The 20,448-nt window shown below is 41.3% G+C and overlaps 1 protein-coding gene across 1 annotated transcript; it reads left to right on the top strand.

Annotated features, from left to right (window-relative positions):
- Positions 1 to 11,396: 11,396 nt before the first annotated feature.
- LOC148699392 (NAC transcription factor 32-like) lies at positions 11,397 to 13,003 on the top strand. Its single transcript, XM_088699845.1, has 3 exons — positions 11,397 to 11,691; positions 11,802 to 12,085; positions 12,351 to 13,003. Exons 1-3 carry the CDS (start codon positions 11,511 to 11,513, stop codon positions 12,771 to 12,773), a joined length of 888 nt encoding a protein of 295 aa, XP_088555971.1. The 5' UTR covers positions 11,397 to 11,510; the 3' UTR covers positions 12,774 to 13,003.
- The last annotated feature ends 7,445 nt before the right edge of the window (positions 13,004 to 20,448 follow it).

Raw genomic sequence — 20,448 nt, 5'->3', positions numbered from 1 at the left:
GTGAACTATCCCAGTAGCGCAGTTTGATTTTCAGTTGTACCCCTTGAGCTTTCTACAGATTCTCTATGTCCCTTGGTTTGCATGTACATTGCAAAGTCATTTATGTGCAAGACAGGGTTTGAAGTAAAGTCCTAAATGCTCTCAGGGAATGAGGTATAGCTGTGATTTGCTGCATGCTAAGGTTTGTATGAGACAGTATGGAACTGCCTTGAAGGAATCATTTTGTGATCCTTGTTGAACTTAGGTTTTAGTTCGGGGTGCAAAATTCAACACCTTTCCTCCACGTGACCTACAACGTCACAGTAACTACACTTCAAGTGTGGATTTTTACCCTTGTAAGACCTACTGTCTAAGGGTTTATGTTTGGCAACATAGACTCTTGACTCAGAAATCTTGGAATTCTTCTCCAAGTTCATCACCTTTCTTCGAGCTTCCTCACGTTGAACCATGGCACACACCATTTTAAAGGAAGGAAGTTCGACATTCATCAGGATGTGACTCCTGAGACTTTCATAGTCCGAGTTCAAACTCGCAAGCAGCCGATATATTTTGTCTTCTTTAGCTCTTTTCAGAAGAACTGCAGCATCAATGGTGTGAGGTAGATAAACATCTAACTTATTCCACATAGTCTTGAGACTTCCCAGGTGCTGCACAAAGGCTTTTCCATCTTGTTGAAGACTGGCAATGTCCCTCTTTAGCTGAAACACTCGTGCATAATTATTTTGATTCCTGTACATTTCCTTCACAGATTTCCACAGATCGTGTGAGAACTCGGAATAGCTGAAGATTTCAGCGATATGTTTCTCCATTGAGTTGAGAAGCATTGACATGACTTGTTGGTTCTTGCACAACCATGCTTCATATGCTTGGGTAGAAGGCTCGGGTGCTTCAACTCCTCCATTGATGAACCCTAGCTTTCCTCTTCCACCGAGAGCAAGAGACACTGCTCTAGACCATGGGAGATAGTTGAATTAATTCAACAAAACTGAGCATAAACGCATATTCGTATTTATCTCAGTATCTGGAACAAAAGAGGGAGAACTTTGTGAGTTTTCTCCCCCAAGGTTTACTGAACTTTCTTCAGCCATAACTGGAGCTTGAAGATGAACAACAGCGGAAAAAAAAATGGGTAGAGATAGGCTTGACGACACTGCTCTGATACCATGTGGAAATTTTAAGTTTGTTTGAATGTATTTTTCATAGATTGATTGAATGTATACAAAGGGGGATATATAATGAGGTAGAAGGTTACAAACAGCCCTACCTTAGCAAATCCTACTAGCCCAGTAAACCCTAAAGCCGTCACCCCTTAAATTAAGGGAGTGCAGCAAGTAGCTATCACATAACTATCAACAAGTCATCTAGATGTCAATCTTCCTCAAATTAAGGGATTAAACTTAATAGAGAATCCCATGGAAAGAGAGAACATAAAATTTGGCAGCATCAGTCCCCCCATATCGTCTAATATCCATATGCAGCATCAGTCACCCCATATCGTCTACCCGATATCGTCTAATATCATATGCAGCATCAATCACCCCATATCGTCTAATAAGATCACTATCGGGAAGCTCGTATAGCACCCAACTGCAACATGATTAAATTAAAGAGACGATAATATATGATAGTAACGTCTTAAGCAAAATGAAAGATACAAGTCATTTGCGTTTTTGACTTACACGACATGGTCTTCTTGAAGCTTGTAATCTCCTCCTTCACCCATGGCAGCATCAAGACGACGTATGGTGCCACCAACACCAAAACTGGAAAAGCGTAAAACATGAAAAGTTAACATTTGGAAGGATGAAAACAATCCAGGAATAAAACATGGGAATAATTGTACTACCTCAAACCAGTGTCAATCTTGATAGACCAACTTTCCTTGCTAGGTCACATAATTTGTGGTACCAAATTATGTGTCCTTCACACAAATTACAAATGAAACAGAAGCTTGTAGTTAACTTCTAGGAAATCCCTTGGATATAACATTATTGATATTACAGAATAGGACTTACCAGTAGCATAAAAGTCAATAATGCTAGAACTTTCTTCAGCCATTTGTTTCTGATAATCTTTAGGAAGCACATGAGCACTACAAAAAGGAGAACATTTGTCTTATCTTTTATAGAACTCAGGAAGACCAGACTTGCAAAGCAAGGGAACAATAAGGAGAATAGCAGAATTACCTTCATGGAGGTAACACAACCAAGAGAGTATCAATAAGCTTAAAAAGGAAACCTTTTTTAAACTTCGCTTTCACCTGACCGAGGCCCTTGAGGTCTGAAGCAAATGGCCCCTAATGGAAAGGATAAAACCTGAAAGGATGTTCCAGAGAAATAATTTAGTATCATTAGTTTTCATATCAGTATCTAGTAGCTATGTGAAGTTCATATTGCGTAAATGTCTTACCATGTCCGTGATGGGGGCTCCGAAAAATAGTACAATAAAACCCAGACCAGTCCTTCAGTGTAGTATTTAATCTATAATTATATCAGCAGTTGGAATTTTCAAGTAAGGGAAAGCTTTAAAAAGAACAAAGGTCTCTGCAATACACAAGGACAAAATAAACTTTAATGGAAGTAAACCCGGTATAATAACGCTAAATCTCATCAAAAGTTTTTTTTGCTTTTATAGCTTTTACAAAAACTTCATAGAATGAAAGCAGCAGTTTTTTGAAAGGGGAAAAAAGAACCATGGCAGTTAAACATACTACTTCCTTCCTTTTGCTTTCAATCCTATGGACCTTCTGCAGAAAATTTGTATTTGTAATATCTTTCCTTATGGCCTCCCACAGTGAATCGGACCTGTAGGAGTGTTGAGCAAGCATGTAAAACTCACTTTTTTCCCAACACCCATACACTCATTCCTTTGCTCTTCCCGCCCCTCTTTCACTCTCACTCTCCCATCCCAAAATTTAAAAATCCAAACAAATAAATAACAAAATTTTAGACAAGAGAAGCTTACCAGAGGAAGGACGCCAAGCCGGAGAACGCGACCTGGAGAACGAGAGAGATCGCTGGGATTGAAGTTTTCTAGTTCTGCAAGGAGGCATGCTGAAAGTTTTCTAGTTCTGCAAGAGGCGTGCTGAAAGTGTGAGGAAGGCAGGAGAAAGGAGGGCGATGTTGGCAAATTGAAAAATTCATTAAAGATTTTACTGTTCATCCATGTTTTTCAATAAGCTAGTTTTTTGAAGTTGCTTTTTGCAGCTTTAGGTTTTTGGCTTATTTTCATCCAAAACTTTGAAATAAAGCTGATTTGGAGTGTTTACCAAACACCAAAAACTCTTCCAACTTTTTTTAATACCCACTTTTTTAAAAATCACCTCAGTACCAAACCAGGGCTAAATAAGATGGTTTCTAGTTGAGATTTGGACGGGAAAGTGGTTGTGAGTGGTGGTTCTCAGTGAGTTAGAAAGAGTTGCAAGGTTAGAGAGGGTTTAGGTAGAGAGAGAGAGTATTGAAGAAATGAGTGAGAAAGAGAGCCTGAGTGGTTAAGTCGCACTTAACAATTTCCAAATTGAAATGACCATTTTACCTTCGACCAATTTAAATTCGTAACTCAACTCTCCTAACTCTAATTTAACAAAATTTATCGTTTAACAAAAAAAAAACAAATGTATGATTCTTCTTTCACCCACGCACTCGTTAATACAAAAACTAATTTAATAAAATAGAAAAATATGAGAAATTGAAATTTAACTCAAAGCTACATATTTATTCAAGACACGTAACAAAAGGCATTTTGGTTATTTCACATCTTTCAAAAACAAAATACATTATTTTAAAATACGAGTTGTGACAAGTTTCATTTTAGACATTTCACACCATTTTGGTCATTGCAAAGTTCTGGTTGAGAGATCAAAAAACTAAGAAGGGGATGCATTGGATTGCCTGGAACAAAATGGCACATGGTAAGGCTATGGAAGGTCTCGGTTTTAAAGAGATTTTATCTTTTAATTTGGCTATGCTTGTTAAGATTGGATGGTTAATCATATCGGACATGGCATCGCTTCTTGCTAAAATTATCAAAGCTAAATATTTTCCCCAAACCTCGTTCATGGAGGCACCGACAGGACGTAGTACATCATGGGGTTGGAAGGGGATTTTACAAGGAAGAAAGGTATTAAAAGCAGGTCTCCGTTGGGGCGTGGGGGATGGAAAAACTATTCGAGTTAGCATGATCCATGGTTGCCTACTCCCCGGACATTAGACCTTTATCATGCCATGGGGAACTTCCGGAGATGGTGGTGGATTTAATTGATCAATGGGGTGGAGTATGGAATAGTCAATAGTGAGGTTGTTGGTAAATGTTTTGGAAGTGAAGATGCTCATATTATTTTGGGTATACCGCTTAGTAAGTTTGGTTATCCGGATAAATCGATTTGCCACTATACAAAGAATGGGGTGTATTCGGTTCGAGTCTGGATATTGGGTTGCACAACAACTCAGTCGGAATGGTGAGCTTGAAAGGAAGGGCGTTGGGGAATCAAGTATTGGGCAACAGAAAGACAGACTATGGACATCTATTTGGCGTTTGGACGTAAGCAAAAACTTAAGCATTTCATCCGGCGGTGTTGTAAAAATATTTTAGTGGTTCTGTTAATTTGCATCGTCGGCGGATTCGGCTGGATACCGTTTGTCCTCATTGTGGTGATGCTGAGGAAACGGAAGAATCAATATGCAAGGGTATTTTGGTTTGGGAGTCCCATACAATTGGATTCTTCTCTGATACCCGGTGACAATTTCATTGAAAAATGGAAATGGTTAGCCAACAAATACCAAGAAGAGCAAGATCAGGACAAATTAATGCGATGGGTAGTTTGTGGATTATGGAGGCTTCGGAAGTGTAGGAATAGCCTAACCTTTGAAAACAAAGTTGTGGAGCCTATAGATGTTGTTAGGATGCTTCAACAACCATGGAAGGAGTTGGACGATATACCGAGAATTGATTGTTCACGGACGGTTGGGGTGCGGCGGTTTGAAAGGGTGGAAGTGGAATTGCCGTCTACTTGGGTTGTCCTCCTCTTCGCAAGATTAAGATTAATTGTGATGGTGCTTGGATACAAGAAACGGGACGGGGAGGATTCGGTTGGGTGGTAAGGGATTTTGCGGGGATTTTTAGAGCGGCTGGGGTTGTAGGAAATGTTGCATGTGTCTAGTCTGATGGCGGAAGCGGAGGCTTTACGTGCAATCTTACTTGGTTATGTGGAGAGAGGCTTTGATGTTATCTAGGTGGAAACAGATTCAAAGGTTCTTGTGTATATGCTCCAAGGTAAAACTCAACTGTATGTTGTTATTGAAGGTCTTCTTTATGATATAAATGTTTGCAAATGCAATTAAGGTCAGTAGAGTTTATTTTTGTTCCTTGAAGTTGTAATAGGGCAGCACATCTACTGGCTTCATTTGTTTCTCGTATCGGGGGCTCCCATACCTGGGATTCTCTCGAGCCAAAGTTGCTATTTAACACTTTAGCATTGGATGTTAACGTTTCTATTCGAATTTCATAATATCTACATTTCGACAAAAAAAAAAAAAGTACGAATTCTAACAACTAAACCATATTATGAAAATTCTGAACTAATTCCAATTCTGAATAATCCAAAATTTTTTAATCTGGTATTACGATGCTGTTTGGACCCGATTTTACACTATCGGCCCAAGCGATCGAGGCCATTGAGTAAGCATGGTTCTTAATCGTCAGATAACAAAGTTAGGATAATTTGCCATTGTTAAGAGATAATATTATGGTTCTTAATCATAATAATTATCTTTTAATAAATTATCTTAATTTTCTTATACAAAATAAACTATACAGATTCTTGGACACTTCACGTGGCCTAACATGGATCTGCTAAATAGGAAACCTAATAAGGTTAGGTGATGGATGTCAGCTTGGTATCTAGTTGGTTGCATGGGGTCTATGGTTGAATGGACTTGCGTACAAAGCCACGTGGAACAATGGGAAAAGATTTTACGCGTGGTGGTGATAAGGTGGCAATACAATTTGATCAAAATTATTGGGATACGTGGTCTTCATGTATGCATGGGTAACGTGCAGATGAGATGAATTCGAATTGCAAATTGGATGGGCATCTGCAACATGTGGGGGATACGGATTCTTGAGAAAAGTAAGGTGATTGTTTTGGGAAGTGAACTGACTTTCCAATTAATATGTTAAGATAATAATACAAATTGGAGCACGGCATTGGCTCTTTGACTAAGGCGAAGTGATATTATCAAAGGGTTTTTATCACAATATCTGGATGTAGAAGAGTTAGAGTGGAACTGGGAAAATCTATTTCGACAATGGAGCACTACGAATTCTATAAATACAAGGCTTTGAACGTTGAGAAGGCCCTCTCCAATTCAACCCACAACTGCCCTGCGCAAACCTCTCAAACATCTTGAGATTTTTTATTTTCTTTTTCCGCCAACACATCTTCAGTTTGAATAAACAGCATTGTGAAGGCAACCGGCGAACATCTTCAATTTGGATAAACAACACTGTTGCTGTAGAATCAGCCGATCGAGGAGCACCTTCAGTTTGGATAAACAGCACTGCATCGAGGCCGACTGGTTAACTATCCAAGTCTCAGTCGAGAAGGGTTTTCGAATCCTTATTGGCAGATGTCATCTTATTAGCCTTCTAGGCGAAGTAAGGTGTTACAAGTTACTACATTCGGTGCATTGAACGCCAAGTGATTTTATGATTGGATACTCACAAGTGAGTTTCAGAGTTCGGCATTTTGACGGCCAAACCACATTCACCATCAAGACATACATCTCTTTTGAGTAGTTGTGTCCGTATAATCTGGAGCCGGTTCGACGTGCTTATACCTTTACCAATATAATCACCGTGACCGAACCCGGTGCCGACGATTCGTGAACTTCGCAGAACTAGCAGCCTTGTCTTTAGGCTCTAGAACCCGAAGGCCGAGACGTGTTCCTTCCTCAGCCGCAGTCGTAAGATCAAGAAGTCAGCAATGCGCTCAACGCAACATCAACAAATTTTACTCCTCAGGCGAGCTTGGTTGACGAGTTGGCACGCCCTGTATCAACCGAAGGACGTAGTTAGCTCATTAGTTACTCGGTCTGCACGCCACGTAGGCTTTGTAATTTTTAGGGTCAACAAATGCATCGTCTCTCTATGGAAATCAAATATGATGTCTCTTTTTTTCTTTTTTTGGTTAAAACCAAAATATACACATAATGTCAACTTGGCATTTCCTAGGGTTTGGGGACATTGTGTCTCATGGTGTGACACACCCCGACCGGAGTTGAGGCATGTTGGCCGTCACCCCAAAGGTGATGTAACCAAAAAGAAAAGTGATGCATAAGAAAGATATGGATAAATTTAAAACCAAAGGTAACATTTATTTAATCTAAAGTAGAGAGTGTGCAGTAGTGGTTTGAACCCATAAAACACAACTATTCAGAGCATAGATGACAGTATGACATAAGTAGTGCAGTTGAAACTGATTAAAGTACTTAATACACAACCGTGAAAAGTCCCCTACATTTATTTATGGATATGTCAAAACCACCAGAGATTCCTCGTATGCCACAGAGAATTCAGCTATCTAAGTCCTAGAGGGACGAAAAACAAAAGGGTGAGTGGGCAAAAACAAAGGCTTAATAACACATTTATTTTCTAAACATACTAACCCTTGCCGTAAAACATGTATAGTTTTCAAAAAATCATACTATGTATAAGTATGAAATCAAATACAAATCAATAGTAAATCCAGAAATACGCCAAATCACAATATCTCAACAGTAGAATAATAAAATCAGGTGCTCATCAATCTATGCTAACACACGAGCTCATGCAGATAAGTTTTACCATGAATAGGATTGGGTGTAATCATAATATAAGCTCTAGTACTACAATCACGTGAAGACTGGCACTAGGTGCATCACATATGAGTCGGAGTTGCCTATTGCAACTTGTACGACAGGACTGGCACCTACAATGGATCCAAGGTGAGCGTGTGGTGCAATGTGAACATACACGTGAAGCCTGGCCCTGGCCCGAGTGAGTACTACACCGGTGCAAGCATGCATGACGAGTAAGTAAAATGCATGTGAACATGCCATGACAATATATAAAAATCTCAACAATAATATGGCATTTTTTAAATTAAATAGAACATGGCATGATAGGCGTAAAATCAATCCAAAAGCACATGTGGAAACTATACACTTTATATATAATATATAAAAACAAATGCCCACTCATTGATACATCGATGGATCGTAGCCTCCTAGTCTTGTTTGTCCTTGTACCTCCTTGGGGTAAGTCTCACCTATATGTGAAATAACTTTACTAATTAATTAATTAGGACATACACTAAAAGGCTAGGAAAATCCCCCATAGTTTGCTCAAATGGAGGGTTTAAATATACAAAATCATTCTACTCGATGTCACGGACCCCTACACATCAAGCACACACCGCCAGGTATGCGTAGGCCACGCGCCTGGCATGCTGACAGATGATAGAGGAATATTCCGTCAAATATTTTGTTAACTATTAACAATGTTACCTAATGGTGTTAGAATATTCCGTTAACTTTAACGGAATATTCTCCTTCTTCTCCGATTGTCCTCCGCCATCTGGTTCGCCGAAAACTGGAGAATTTTCACCAGATTCTGGAAAAATTTTAAAACTTCATATCTTCTTCAATTCTCAACCATTTTTTATGTACTTTATATGGAAATGAAGCTTATGAAGAGTAGAACAAGTCTATACCTTTTAAAAGTCCAAAAAGTGGACAAAAATGACTTGAAAAAGCCTCGAAAGTCTCAAACCTATTTTCAACTCCTTGAAATTGCGTGTTTCGACGTTGGCTCCTCTCCCAACTTAGGTTAGTGGTCACAGGGAGTTGAGTAGTGGCCTCCAAATCTCCTAAAACCTTGTAACACAAATGGAAATCGACGGGGAACCTCCACCTGAGTTGGAGCTCTGAGTTGCTTTTAGTTGGAAACTCAAAACTCGTCCATTTTAAGATCAGTTTGTACGAATGGACTCGTGGGGTTGAGAGGAGTTTAATGGTGGTGGTTTAAGGTTCGATCTGTGAAGTTTTTTGATGGTGTAAGGTTGTTGCAGAGAAGAAAGAGTGACAGATGAGGGAGAGAAGAAGAAGAAGGAGGGAGAGAGAGAGAGAGAGAAAGAGAAAGCTTTTGATTGGACAGAAAGAAGAAGAAAGAGGGTAGATGTCTAATTGGGTGAGGGAAGTGAGGTGAGTGACTGATTGGTTGGTGAGGGAGAAAGGGCACGGGACAGGTTTTTAAAGAGAAAAATGATAAGGTTTTATACAATTTGAAATCAGATGAAATCTAACACACCTTATCAAAAACAGTAGTTTCCTACACTGAATAATTAGCACGCATGTGTACAAATCTACCCGTTGTTAACGCACTTTACCTAAACGTAACTTTCTCGTTACAACTCCGATTCGGGTCTAACCCACGCTCACGCATTCATAACAATGAGTGCTAAGTAATTACAATATCGAGAAAAATAATTTAAAAGCCAATAACTATGTCCACGTCAGGTTCCACTTTTGCCAAAAAGGGCATAAACGTCATTTTACACACTCGAGGAGAAAATTAGATGGAAAATTAGGAACAAGTCATCACATGGTGATAATAATTTTTATTGCTACATAAATTGTAGGGTAAATTACATTTTACCATCTCAGGTTTGGGTGCAGTTGCAACCTTATACAACATTTTTAAAACATTTCGATCTCATACCTTTAGTTGTTATTTATTTTAATTTCATACAACCGTTAGTTAATCCGTTAAATTTTCTGTTAAGTGATGATATGGCAAGCTTGGAGGTCCTATTTTGCTGACTTTGAGCAAATTTATGACACGTGGATAAATAAATTATTAATAATCTATATATTAGAAGATTATTTCATATTTTTAATATATTATATAATAATAAAACAAAAACAAAAACAATAAAAAGAAAAAAGATGAGCGCTTCATCCTTTCCACCAACCAATGCCGTTGTCGATCCTCCTTTCGATATCCCCTAACCTCCTTCTCGGCCTGCCGTACTTTCCCAATGCTGGTTGCTGGGTTGACTTGTCATTGCGGTGGTGGCTGTTCAGTGGAGGCTAGATGGGTGGTGGCTGACGGTTGAGGGGTGGTGGTCGGCGTGGATTGGCAGGGGGTGTGGTCATGTGGCTGCGGCTGGGTGGTGAAGGGGGATGACAGAGGGGAAATTAGGGTAATGATGGAATGGGTTAGTGGTAGGGTGGGCCCCATTAAGTTTTTCATAAAGAAAATTAGCATTTAAAGTTTTTTTCTTAAATTAACATTTTTAAAAGAATTATATTTTTATTTTTTTCATGAGTGACATATATGAGACAACCATATCAATGGGGTCTCCAAGCTTGTCACATTATCACTTAACAGAAAATTTAACGGATTAATTAATAGTTGTATGAAATTGAAATAAATAACAATTAAAGGTATGTGATTGAAATGTTTTAAAGATATTGTATGAGGTTGTAACTATATCTAAATTTGAAATTGTAAAATGTAATTTACCCTAAATTGTACTTTAGTTAAAAGAAAGAAAAAACAAAGGAGACATGGGACTAGTTGGAGTTTCTAATTTTTGGGAATCTTTTTAATTTTTTTAATCTGGAAAAATAGATATGGGATGCGGCAAATCGAGTGTTCAAAATTCAAAGAGAGAACTTTCCAAAAATAATTCGTGGATCTAGCAGAGCCATGACGTTCATTCCCATGCGTCATGCGAGGCGGCTGAGCTCCCGAGTCGTATCCAAACATTTTTCTTTATTTCCCATGCGCCATGCGTCATGCGCCATGCGTCATGCGACGACAAATAAAAGGGCAAAATTTTTGGAAAGAAAAATAAAATGAAACAAATTAAGAATGTCCAAAGTAGGTGACGGAAGCAGTGACAAAATCATCATCAACCTGAAAGTCAGCAATTAAACACGTGCCACTTTAATTTTTTTTAATACAATGATATATTTTACATCAAAAAAAGAAGAGTTCGGCTTAATACATTATGAGCAGTCTAATTTGATATAAAATTATTTATTCATAAAATTCAAAATTAAGATCTCCCATTTCCAAATTTGATATTAATTAGAATATCACACCACGAAAAAAAATAACATAAACCGTAATATTAAGTGACGTGTCACGTTGAAGTTAGACTGTCTACTGGTGCAACGCAACCCAACCGGCCACCGTCAGACCACAGCTCTCTCTCTCTCTCTCTATAGGACTAGGACTGAGTGGCACTCTCTCGCCCCACGTGTCAGAATTGAAAAATGTAACAACGTGGTGTGCCCCTTGTGTGCGTGCGGGTGGGTGGGTATATAAATCGCCTCTTGGGTCCTTTATGCTCCAATATTCTCGCTGGAAATCTCAGAAGAAGCAAATTAGGCAGAGCAAGAGGAAGAGGAAAGAGAAAAGAAAGAAAAAGGGAAAGAACAAAAGTAAATCAGTAAAAAATAATTATGAGCGGAGGAGGTGACGAGCGGAAGCAGCAGCTGGAGTTGCCACCGGGGTTCAGATTTCACCCGACGGATGAGGAGCTGGTGAACCATTATTTGTGCAGGAAATGCGCTTCCCAGCCTCTCGCTGTTCCAATCATCACAGAAATTGATCTTTACAAATTCGATCCATGGCACCTCCCTCGTATGTTAATTTATTTCCAATTCCCTATTTCTTTTTTTCTTTTTTTGAAAATTTTGGTCTGGGTCGATCTCAATTTTCTCTAAATTCTTGGATTTTTTTGTGGTATGCAGACATGGCACTTTACGGAGAGAAAGAATGGTATTTCTTTTCGCCAAGGGACAGAAAATATCCAAACGGTTCAAGGCCGAACCGGGCAGCTGGAACCGGGTACTGGAAGGCGACTGGGGCAGACAAGCACATTGGAAAGCCCAAGGCACTCGGGATCAAAAAGGCACTCGTCTTCTACGCCGGTAAACCCCCAAATGGAATCAAAACCAATTGGATCATGCACGAGTACCGCCTCGCCAATGTCGACCGCTCCGCGGCCGCTGCCAAGAAACATAAAAACCTCAGGGTACGTCCGTCGTTCTACACCTTTTCTCTTTTACCATTATACCCTTGGACTTTCACAAACGTAACTTATGGTTTGAAGAATTTTCCAACTTTACAATTAGTATTAACCACATTCACAATCCCCTTATGCAGTTTTAGATTAAATTAAAATATCGCCTTGGGGAAATAAATTAATCCGAGTCCTAAGCACGCTTATATATTTTTATTTTAGTTTGTTTAACCAATTAAAGTGCTTATCTTTTTTATTTGATGTTTATGTAATGCAGCTTGATGATTGGGTACTATGCCGCATATACAATAAGAAGGTCACCAATAAAATGACCAAGTACCCAGAAATATTGGACGAGCAAAAACCGGAAATGACCATAATGCCGCCACCACCACAAACACATCACATGATGGATATGTCGATGGAATCAGCACCCAGGTTGCAGCAGACGGCGGACTACTCGAGCTGCTCGGAACATGTGCTGTCGTCGGAGGTTACGCCGGAGAAGGAGGTCCAAAGTGTACTGAAATGGAGCAATGAAGTGGAGAATACCTTTAATACTGTTGATAATCAGTTCCCGAATTACATGGATGGCTTCTCGGATATTATGAACCCTTTTGGGGGCCGAATGCAAATGGAGCAGCAGCAACAACCCTACCAGTTGCAGGACAGGTTCTCCTACCCCCACGACCAATTTTAAGCCAACTTAAAATGGCAAGACAGAGGACAACAAAGAAGAAAAAAGGATCCCCGTAATTACATGATTTAGTAGCAGCTCCTATTATTCTTTTGAATTTCGTTACGTGACCAATTTAATTTAATTTTGGATCTGTAAAAAATAAAAAGGGACGTTTAGTGACTAATGTAGTGAGGAAGACAAAGAGCACCAAAGCTCTGTAACGTGGGCTGTTGGTTCAGTTTTTGTGACAACCCGTTCCAAATTTTACGTTTTTATTTTATTTTAAAAGCGTGAATTTACGAAATTGCCCTAGAGGCAAGGATTTTGATTTCCGTTGACCATCGACTTGAGAGATGTGGGACTTATTCTTTTAGCATATCCTCGTAGTACTCGTTGGTACGAACGTATAGGCGAAAGCCGTCTGCGAGTCCGGATTATAACGGTATAGTTACGGACGTTCGAAATTGGTTATTCAAGGTTTAGTGTTAATTAAATTAAATTGTGACATCCCGTCCCGGAAATATCGAAACGCACGTGTGAAATTACGACTTTGCCCCTAGTTCGTTTTTGTCACGTTATGGGTTGTTTTGTGTGGTGTGGCATGTGTTGGACCACACACACACTCCTACACACAGACACTGTCCCTCTCTCTCTCTCCTTCTGTCTTCTCTCTGTCTCTCCCGTGCTCCCTTCCTCCCTTCTCCATTGAAACTGTACGGACACACACATAACCATACCAAACCTTGCAGATCAAGGGAACCAAGCATACCATTGAACTCGTGAGGTCGAGGCGAGCACAGCCATACTATTTTCAGGTAAGAAAACCAACATTTTCACGTCGATTCGAAGTGGTCCGACTTGGGTACTGTTCATGCAAACTTAATCTAGTTAGTTTTTGGACTTTTGAAGCTTGTAGATGTGTTGGTGAGGTCCCAAGGAGCTTGGGAGTGCATCGTTGGACGGATTTGGACGTCGGAACCACGAACAGTAAGTTTGGCCGAATTTTCATATTTTGGAAAGTTTGATCCCGTTGTTTTTAGGCCCTAAAACTAGTCCAACGTGGTAGATTATGTTTAGGGCTTCATTTTGGTATAAAGTACGTGAAAAATGGATGAAAAACGAAGGAGAATAGCGAGTTTTAAGTTTTCCCAGTTTTTCCGGTGGCCGGAGTCCGGCGAGGGTAGATCGGAGAAGAAAGGAGAATATTCCGTTAAGTTTAACGGAATATTCCTAACGGCAGTGACGGCGTCAGTTAGGTTTAACGGAATATTCCTGACGGCGTCAGTTGACACCGTCAGTGTGCATGGCACGTGGCCGCGCGTGGGGGCGCGTAGGTCCGTGCCTTGGCCGGCGCGTGGGGGCGCGTGCGGCGGAGGAAAATTATTCTAAAAATATGGTTGTGATCTTGAGGTTGTGTAGAGCACGTTGGTATATTCATTTGTCCATTTTGAGCAATGTATGAGAAGTTATTACGAGAAGTTGGTTATGTGCTTTAAAGTTAACGTTTTTATAGTTGTTTCGCATTTAGGTGACACGTACCCCGAGGACGAGCGTTCGCACTCGAGGCAGGGGGGCTACGACCCTTCCACTTACCAGTGAGTGGGCTTTTGTTTTCCGTATATACCTATATACTATTATATTCCCAGAAATTGTTTAAAAAGGGTTATTTACATTATGCCATGCACTTTATTATTATTGTTTACGCATCATTACATGCATTAGTAGTGGCATACATATACATATGCATATTGGGTGCAGTGGACGCACAGGTAAGTGCCAGGTAAGCATTATTCACGTTTATGTTTCAGTAGTGGGTTGAGATAGTTAGAGAGCTCATAACCTGCACCCCCGGTGTTAGTGCTCCCGCCTGTGGCCAGGGCACAGTCCTTCACGTGATGTTCACCTCCCGCACCTTACGCTCACCTTGAATTCAAGGTAGGTGCACAGGCCTGTCGTACAGACCACTTTAGGTGGTTCCGACTCGTAGGTGACCCGCGATTATTCGCCCAGTCTTCACGTGATCGTAGCACTTGTTTACACCCAGGCCTGTCGTACAGACCACTTTAGGTGGTTCCGACTCGTGGGCAGGTTTAGATATTGAGTTTGAGATTTGAGCTCTAGATGCAGCCGTACAGGTCACGTTAGGTGACTCCGGCTGCCAGATTACAAGATATTGATATGTTTATACCTGGGCACTTGCATATCGTTATGAGATTCCGACATGGCATATTCTCGAGCATGATTGATATACCTTGAGCATATTTGGCATATGTATTAGGTGTATATATTTTCTGGGAAGTATACAGGTTTTACGGCGAGGGGTTAGTAAGTATTTTTTTAAATGGTTTTCGAAAGCTTTGTTTTTGCCCACTCACGCTTTTGTTTTGCGCCCCTCCAGGTTCTAGTTGCTTAGCCGTTGCGGTGGTTTCCCCTGAGGGCTTTCCGGCGTTTCTGACAGACACTCCCCATTGTAGGGTTGCCTTCGGGCGTACTACTGTTGTCGTTTTCGTTTGGGCTGCTATAGACCTGCTCTGAAATTGTATCTCACTCACTAGCACTTATTTTAGTACTTTGTATGCTAGTTAAGTATTATTCGTACTTTTATATTGCTACTTTATTAGCTTCCGCACGTGCACATGGCTATGTCACCTTCGTGTGACGGCCAACATGCTCCGATCTCGGTCGGGGTGTGTCAGTTTGGTATCAGAGCCTAGGTTTGGCAGTCCTGTGTCCTTGTGAGTATTCTAATGATTTTGGTGTCTTCTGTCAGAACTATGCCGCCTCGTCGGGAACCCCGTCGCTCTTCTGAGCCTATTTTCCCCGATATTACTCAGTTGGGGGAAGCTTTTGCTACAGCCCTTCAGTCAGTGATGCGCCCTCCCCAGAGGACTCCTCTGGAGACTATGTACAATCTGAAGTTGGATAAATTTAAGGGTAGTGAGGGGCACGAGGGCGCAGAGCGCTGGCTAGAACACTTAGAGAAGACTTTCCGTGTGCTACATAATCAGGGGAACTTGCCTATGGAGAGGTGGGTCGAGACGACCGCATGGTTTCTGGATACGGAGTCGGCAGCTTGGTGGGAGCAGGAGCTTCGTAGGTTGACTCCGGATCAGAGGACTGATTGGAATGTTTTTACGGAGTTGTTTAGGAGAAGGTATGTGCCCCCTGAGTACATTGACCGTAAGAAGCAGGAGTTTACCGAGCTAAAACAGCGGAAGATGTCAGCGAATGAGTACTACCGTAAGTTTACGGACTTGTCTCGTTACCATCCTGATGTCGCTGGTAATCCGGCGGAGATGCTTCGTCCTTTCCGTTTGGGCACCAGGAAGAAGTGGCGTTCTATGGCGTCTACTGTCCACAGCGAGACTTACCGGGACTTCTATGAGATATTGTTGAGGATCGAGGACTCTGAGAATATGTCGAGCGACACTGATGAAGAGAAGGACGGCAACCAGAAGAAAGATGACAAAGGCAAAGGTCAGGCATCGCTCGGCCCCCGTCAGACTCAGAACTTCAAGAGGGGTAGTGCTAGCTCGAGTTCTTCGAGTGGCAGCTTCAGTGCCACTGGACAGGGTCGTGGAGGTAGATTTTCTGGTGGCGCTAGAGGCCAGAGGCAGGGCGATGGTGGTCGAGGCAGAGCCCCTATTTGCCGCAGGTGTAACAACCGGCATTTCGGTGAGTGTAGACGTGGTAGCAACGGTTGCTTCACATGTGGACAGGTGGGACATAGAGCGGCAAATTGTCCCCAGGGTCAGCAGCAGCAGAAACCACAGCAGACCTTTATGCCACCCCCTGCACCACTCCAGCAGATCCAGGGTCCTAGTAGTTACGGCCAGACGGGTCGAGGTGGTGCTTACCACTATCAGGGTGATGCTGTCCCTTATGCTCCGGGGCAGTATCAGTATCCCCAGGATCCCTATTCCCAGGGTGGCTATCCTCAGTATTCGGGCGGCTATATGCCGTATCCTCCAGCTCCAGCGGGTGGTTCTCAGTGGTATCAGGGAGGACAGTATCAGCAGGGGGAGATTGCCACTAGCAGTGCAGGGTCTTCGAGACAGTCGGGTCAGCCCAGCCAGGGGCGAGGTGCTCAGGGACGCGGCGTTCAGGCGAGCAGAGGCCGTGGCGGGCGTCAGCAGGGACAGGGGCCTCTTCACAATATTTCTCTGCAGGACGCTCAGAACAACCCAGACTTGATTATGGGTACGTTGAACATTCTTGGTTGTTTTGCTAGAGTCTTAATTGATTGTGGAGCTACACATTCCGTAATTTCTCATACGTTTGCTCAAGTGACGCAACCTCGCCCCACACCTCTAGGGTATGATTTAGAGTTTGTTATGCCTAGAGGAGAGAGTTGCGTTGTAGATTGTGTGTACCCAGGATGTCCAGTGATCGTAGAGGGTGTTGCTCTGTCAGCCGATCTTATCCCGTTAGATATTGTGGACTTTGACGTGATTCTGGGCACGGATTGGTTACATTTCTATCGTGCCAACATTGACTGTTACGGGAAAGTAGTTACGTTTCATCGACCTGGACTACCTGTGATTACTTTTGTTGGTGAGCAGAGCGGGGTGAGATATGGCGTTATTTCGGCGCTGCGAGAGAAAAAGTTGTTAACTAAGGGTTGTCAGGGGTATCTGGCTCATGTGGTGCTAGATGAGGCTGTTACTAGCAGAGTTGAGGATGTGAGAGTGGTCAGACACTTCCCTGATGTTTTTCCCGAGGATTTACCTGGTTTACCCCCAGATCGAGATGTGGAGTTCACTATTGAGTTGATTCCAGGTACTAATCCTATTTCTTTAACTCCTTATCGTATGGCTCGCGGAGTTAAGGGAATTGAAAGTTCAGCTGTAGGAGTTAGTGGATAAGGGATTTATCCAGCCTAGTACTTCGCCTTGGGGTGCTCCAGTGTTGTTTGTGAGAAAGAAGGATGGAACTTTAAGGCTGTGCATCGACTACAGGCAACTGAATCGGGTGACGATTAAAAACCGTTATCCATTGCCTCGTATCGATGATTTGTTCGATCAGCTGAGAGGTGCTTGTGTGTTCTCTAAGATTGACCTGAGATCTGGTTACTATCAGTTGAAGATTAGTAGGGATGATGTCCCTAAGACGGCGTTCAGGACTCGTTACGGTCATTACGAGTTTCTGGTTATGCCATTTAGGTTGACGAATGCACCAGCTGCCTTTATGGATTTAATGAACCGGGTGTTTCAGCCTTATCTGGATAGATTTGTTATTGTCTTCATTGACGATATTCTGGTGTATTCTAAGTCGAAAGCGAAGCATGTTCGACATCTTACTTTGGTGTTGAAGAGGTTAAGGGAACACCAGTTATATGCTAAGTTTAGTAAGTGCCAGTTCTGGTTAGATCAAGTTGCGTTTTTGGGACACATCATTTCTGCTCAGGGTATTCTGGTTGACCCTCAGAAGGTGGCAGCTGTGGAGAGTTGATGCGAACTAATTAAGCACACAAATTAAAACCCTCTTTTGACAATTGTAGCAAAGATGCAAGTAGGGATCGTTCTATACCGGGGATTAGGAGGGATTACTAAATCACTTGGAAACTGACTCAAAAACGTAAAACAAACGTTAAAAACACTAAACTAGACTCAAAGAATGCAAAACTAAACAATAAAACACTAAAACAAATCAAAAGACTCAAAGAATACAAAACACTTATAAACACAAACTAAGACACTTTCAACTAAATTAGACACTAAAGTAAAGGGGGATTGAGGTTTTGACGAAATTAAACTAAATGCAACGATTGTAATTTAAAGGCAGAATGTAAATATGAATGTGATGAAAATATGGATGAATGCTAGCTAGAAGGTTCTTCTCCACACATGTCACACTTGCATACAATTTGATTTTCAGTTGGTCTTTCGATAAATTATGAAACTCAACACCCCGGGTTAATTAGGTCCGCTTAAATTAACCGTCAAGTTTTCCTTAAGTTAATGAATTGGATGGGTTAGCGCAACGCAATTCAAAACATTCTCCAAAAGTTCTTTACGTGAAAAGCACAATAAAGATACAATCAAAGATCATTAAGCATCATGAAAACTATAAGTGTCGACGAGGCATTCGTTACTATGATGAGCATGAAACTAGTGCCAAGAATTCATTTAACACGATTGTTTATAAGCAACCTCCACTACTTGTGAAAATAAGTTCATAACTATTAGGTGAAATTCACTTATATTCTAGCGTCATATTCATGCATGAAAATTAAGCGTGCACTCTCAATCAACATACATAAATAAGTTATCGATCAAGCAGTTAAACAAATTGAATTCACCATTCATGAAATTCCAACCAAAAGTAATCAAATCATATTGCAAGCATAAACATGGTTTCGAATCACCCCCTAGCTAAATAGGGGTTTAGCCTCTCATGTTCACAACAAGAAAAATAAAATTGAATTTAAACATAAAGAACAAAGGATGGATTACACCTAGAACGCCCAACGAATCCACTTGAATTTCTGCGCGTCTAAGTCCTCTTTCCTCTTCTCCTTGATGCGGCAGTGAGGTTAAATGGATGATTTTGATGTTATTTTGGGTTGGGGATGGATTTAAGGAGGTTGGGTGGTGCAGCAAGGTTATGGGGTGGTGTAGGAAGGTGGAGGAAGGCTGCGGCAAGATGGGGGAAAGCTGGAATGAATGGGAGGCTGCTGGAATGGAAGGGGAATGCGGCTGTGATGTCAATTGTGCTGAAAAGCTTTTCGTCAATATGTGGCTGAATAATCACGGCCTAGGGTTGAATAATGGGAGTCAATGGCTGATTAGTATGTATTGTTTATTAGGGTAAATAATGCACGGCTTTTGGGAGAGTGGAGAGAATAATAAAATGGTGGAAGGCACGGCCAAATAATGGGAATTGGCTGCAAGGTTTTGTTGTAATTTTGGGTGAATGATGAATGGAATAAAAAGTTGCGGCTGAGATCCTTTTTTGGTTTTTTAAGGTCAATGGTAAATGGGGGGGGGGGGCCACGGATTAAAGGAAAAAAAATGGGTGAAGGTGGCAGCGGCAATTAGGTTTTTTTGGAAGAGAATTCTTGCGGCTTAGGGAGGAAGACAAAAAAGTATGGAATAGAATGATGGTGGCCGAATGAATTAGGGTGAATAATTAAATGGGGGGGGGCCACGGCTTTTTTAAGGGAATTAGGTTTTTGTCCTGAATGATATGAATGATCCCTGAATGAATAACCTTTAGGGTCAATATTAGGTACGGCTAATATGGGATTTAGAATGCTTAGGGTGAAAAATAGATGGGGACTTGCGGCTAAGTTGTAAAATGTAGGGTTTTCTGAAATTTAAAACCTAATTTATTTTTATTAACTACAAATCACCTAAAGGCTGCTAGAATTTAGGAAATAAAATCAGAAATTAAAGAAGGAATAATTAAAGGGTGCGGCTAGGGTTAGGTTAGGAGAGGGAAATAGGGTTTAATTGCACAACATTGGACAAAAGTGCCCCCCCTTGCACGGCAAGGGAAGAGAATTAGGGTTAAGGCACGGCAAGGTTGTGTAATTGGGCTAGGGCCTTGGTTTTGTGTCCTAAAGTACCTACAAGGCCTTCAAAGTGGCTAGAAAATACGGACGTTTAAGCTTAGGAAAGGTTACCAAAACGGGAAACTTAGGGTTAACTTTCCTACTTCAAATAGGAAACCTTGTTTGAGTAGGATTCCTCGT

Source organism: Pyrus communis, chromosome 1, assembly GCF_041283825.1.
Source record: "Pyrus communis isolate YQ-2024b chromosome 1, ASM4128382v1, whole genome shotgun sequence".
In the NCBI taxonomy this organism is placed as follows: Eukaryota; Viridiplantae; Streptophyta; class Magnoliopsida; order Rosales; family Rosaceae; genus Pyrus; species Pyrus communis.
This window is presented reverse-complemented; position numbering and strand designations above follow the sequence as displayed.

Bases quoted from the DNA above. Each gene is read 5' to 3' on its own strand.
- LOC148699392 (XM_088699845.1), top strand. From the start codon at position 11,511: ATGAGCGGAGGAGGTGACGAGCGGAAGCAGCAGCTGGAGTTGCCACCG. The intron at 11,692-11,801 runs GTATGTTAATTT...TGTGGTATGCAG, and splicing joins CGATCCATGGCACCTCCCTC to ACATGGCACTTTACGGAGAG. The intron at 12,086-12,350 runs GTACGTCCGTCG...TATGTAATGCAG, and splicing joins AGAAACATAAAAACCTCAGG to CTTGATGATTGGGTACTATG.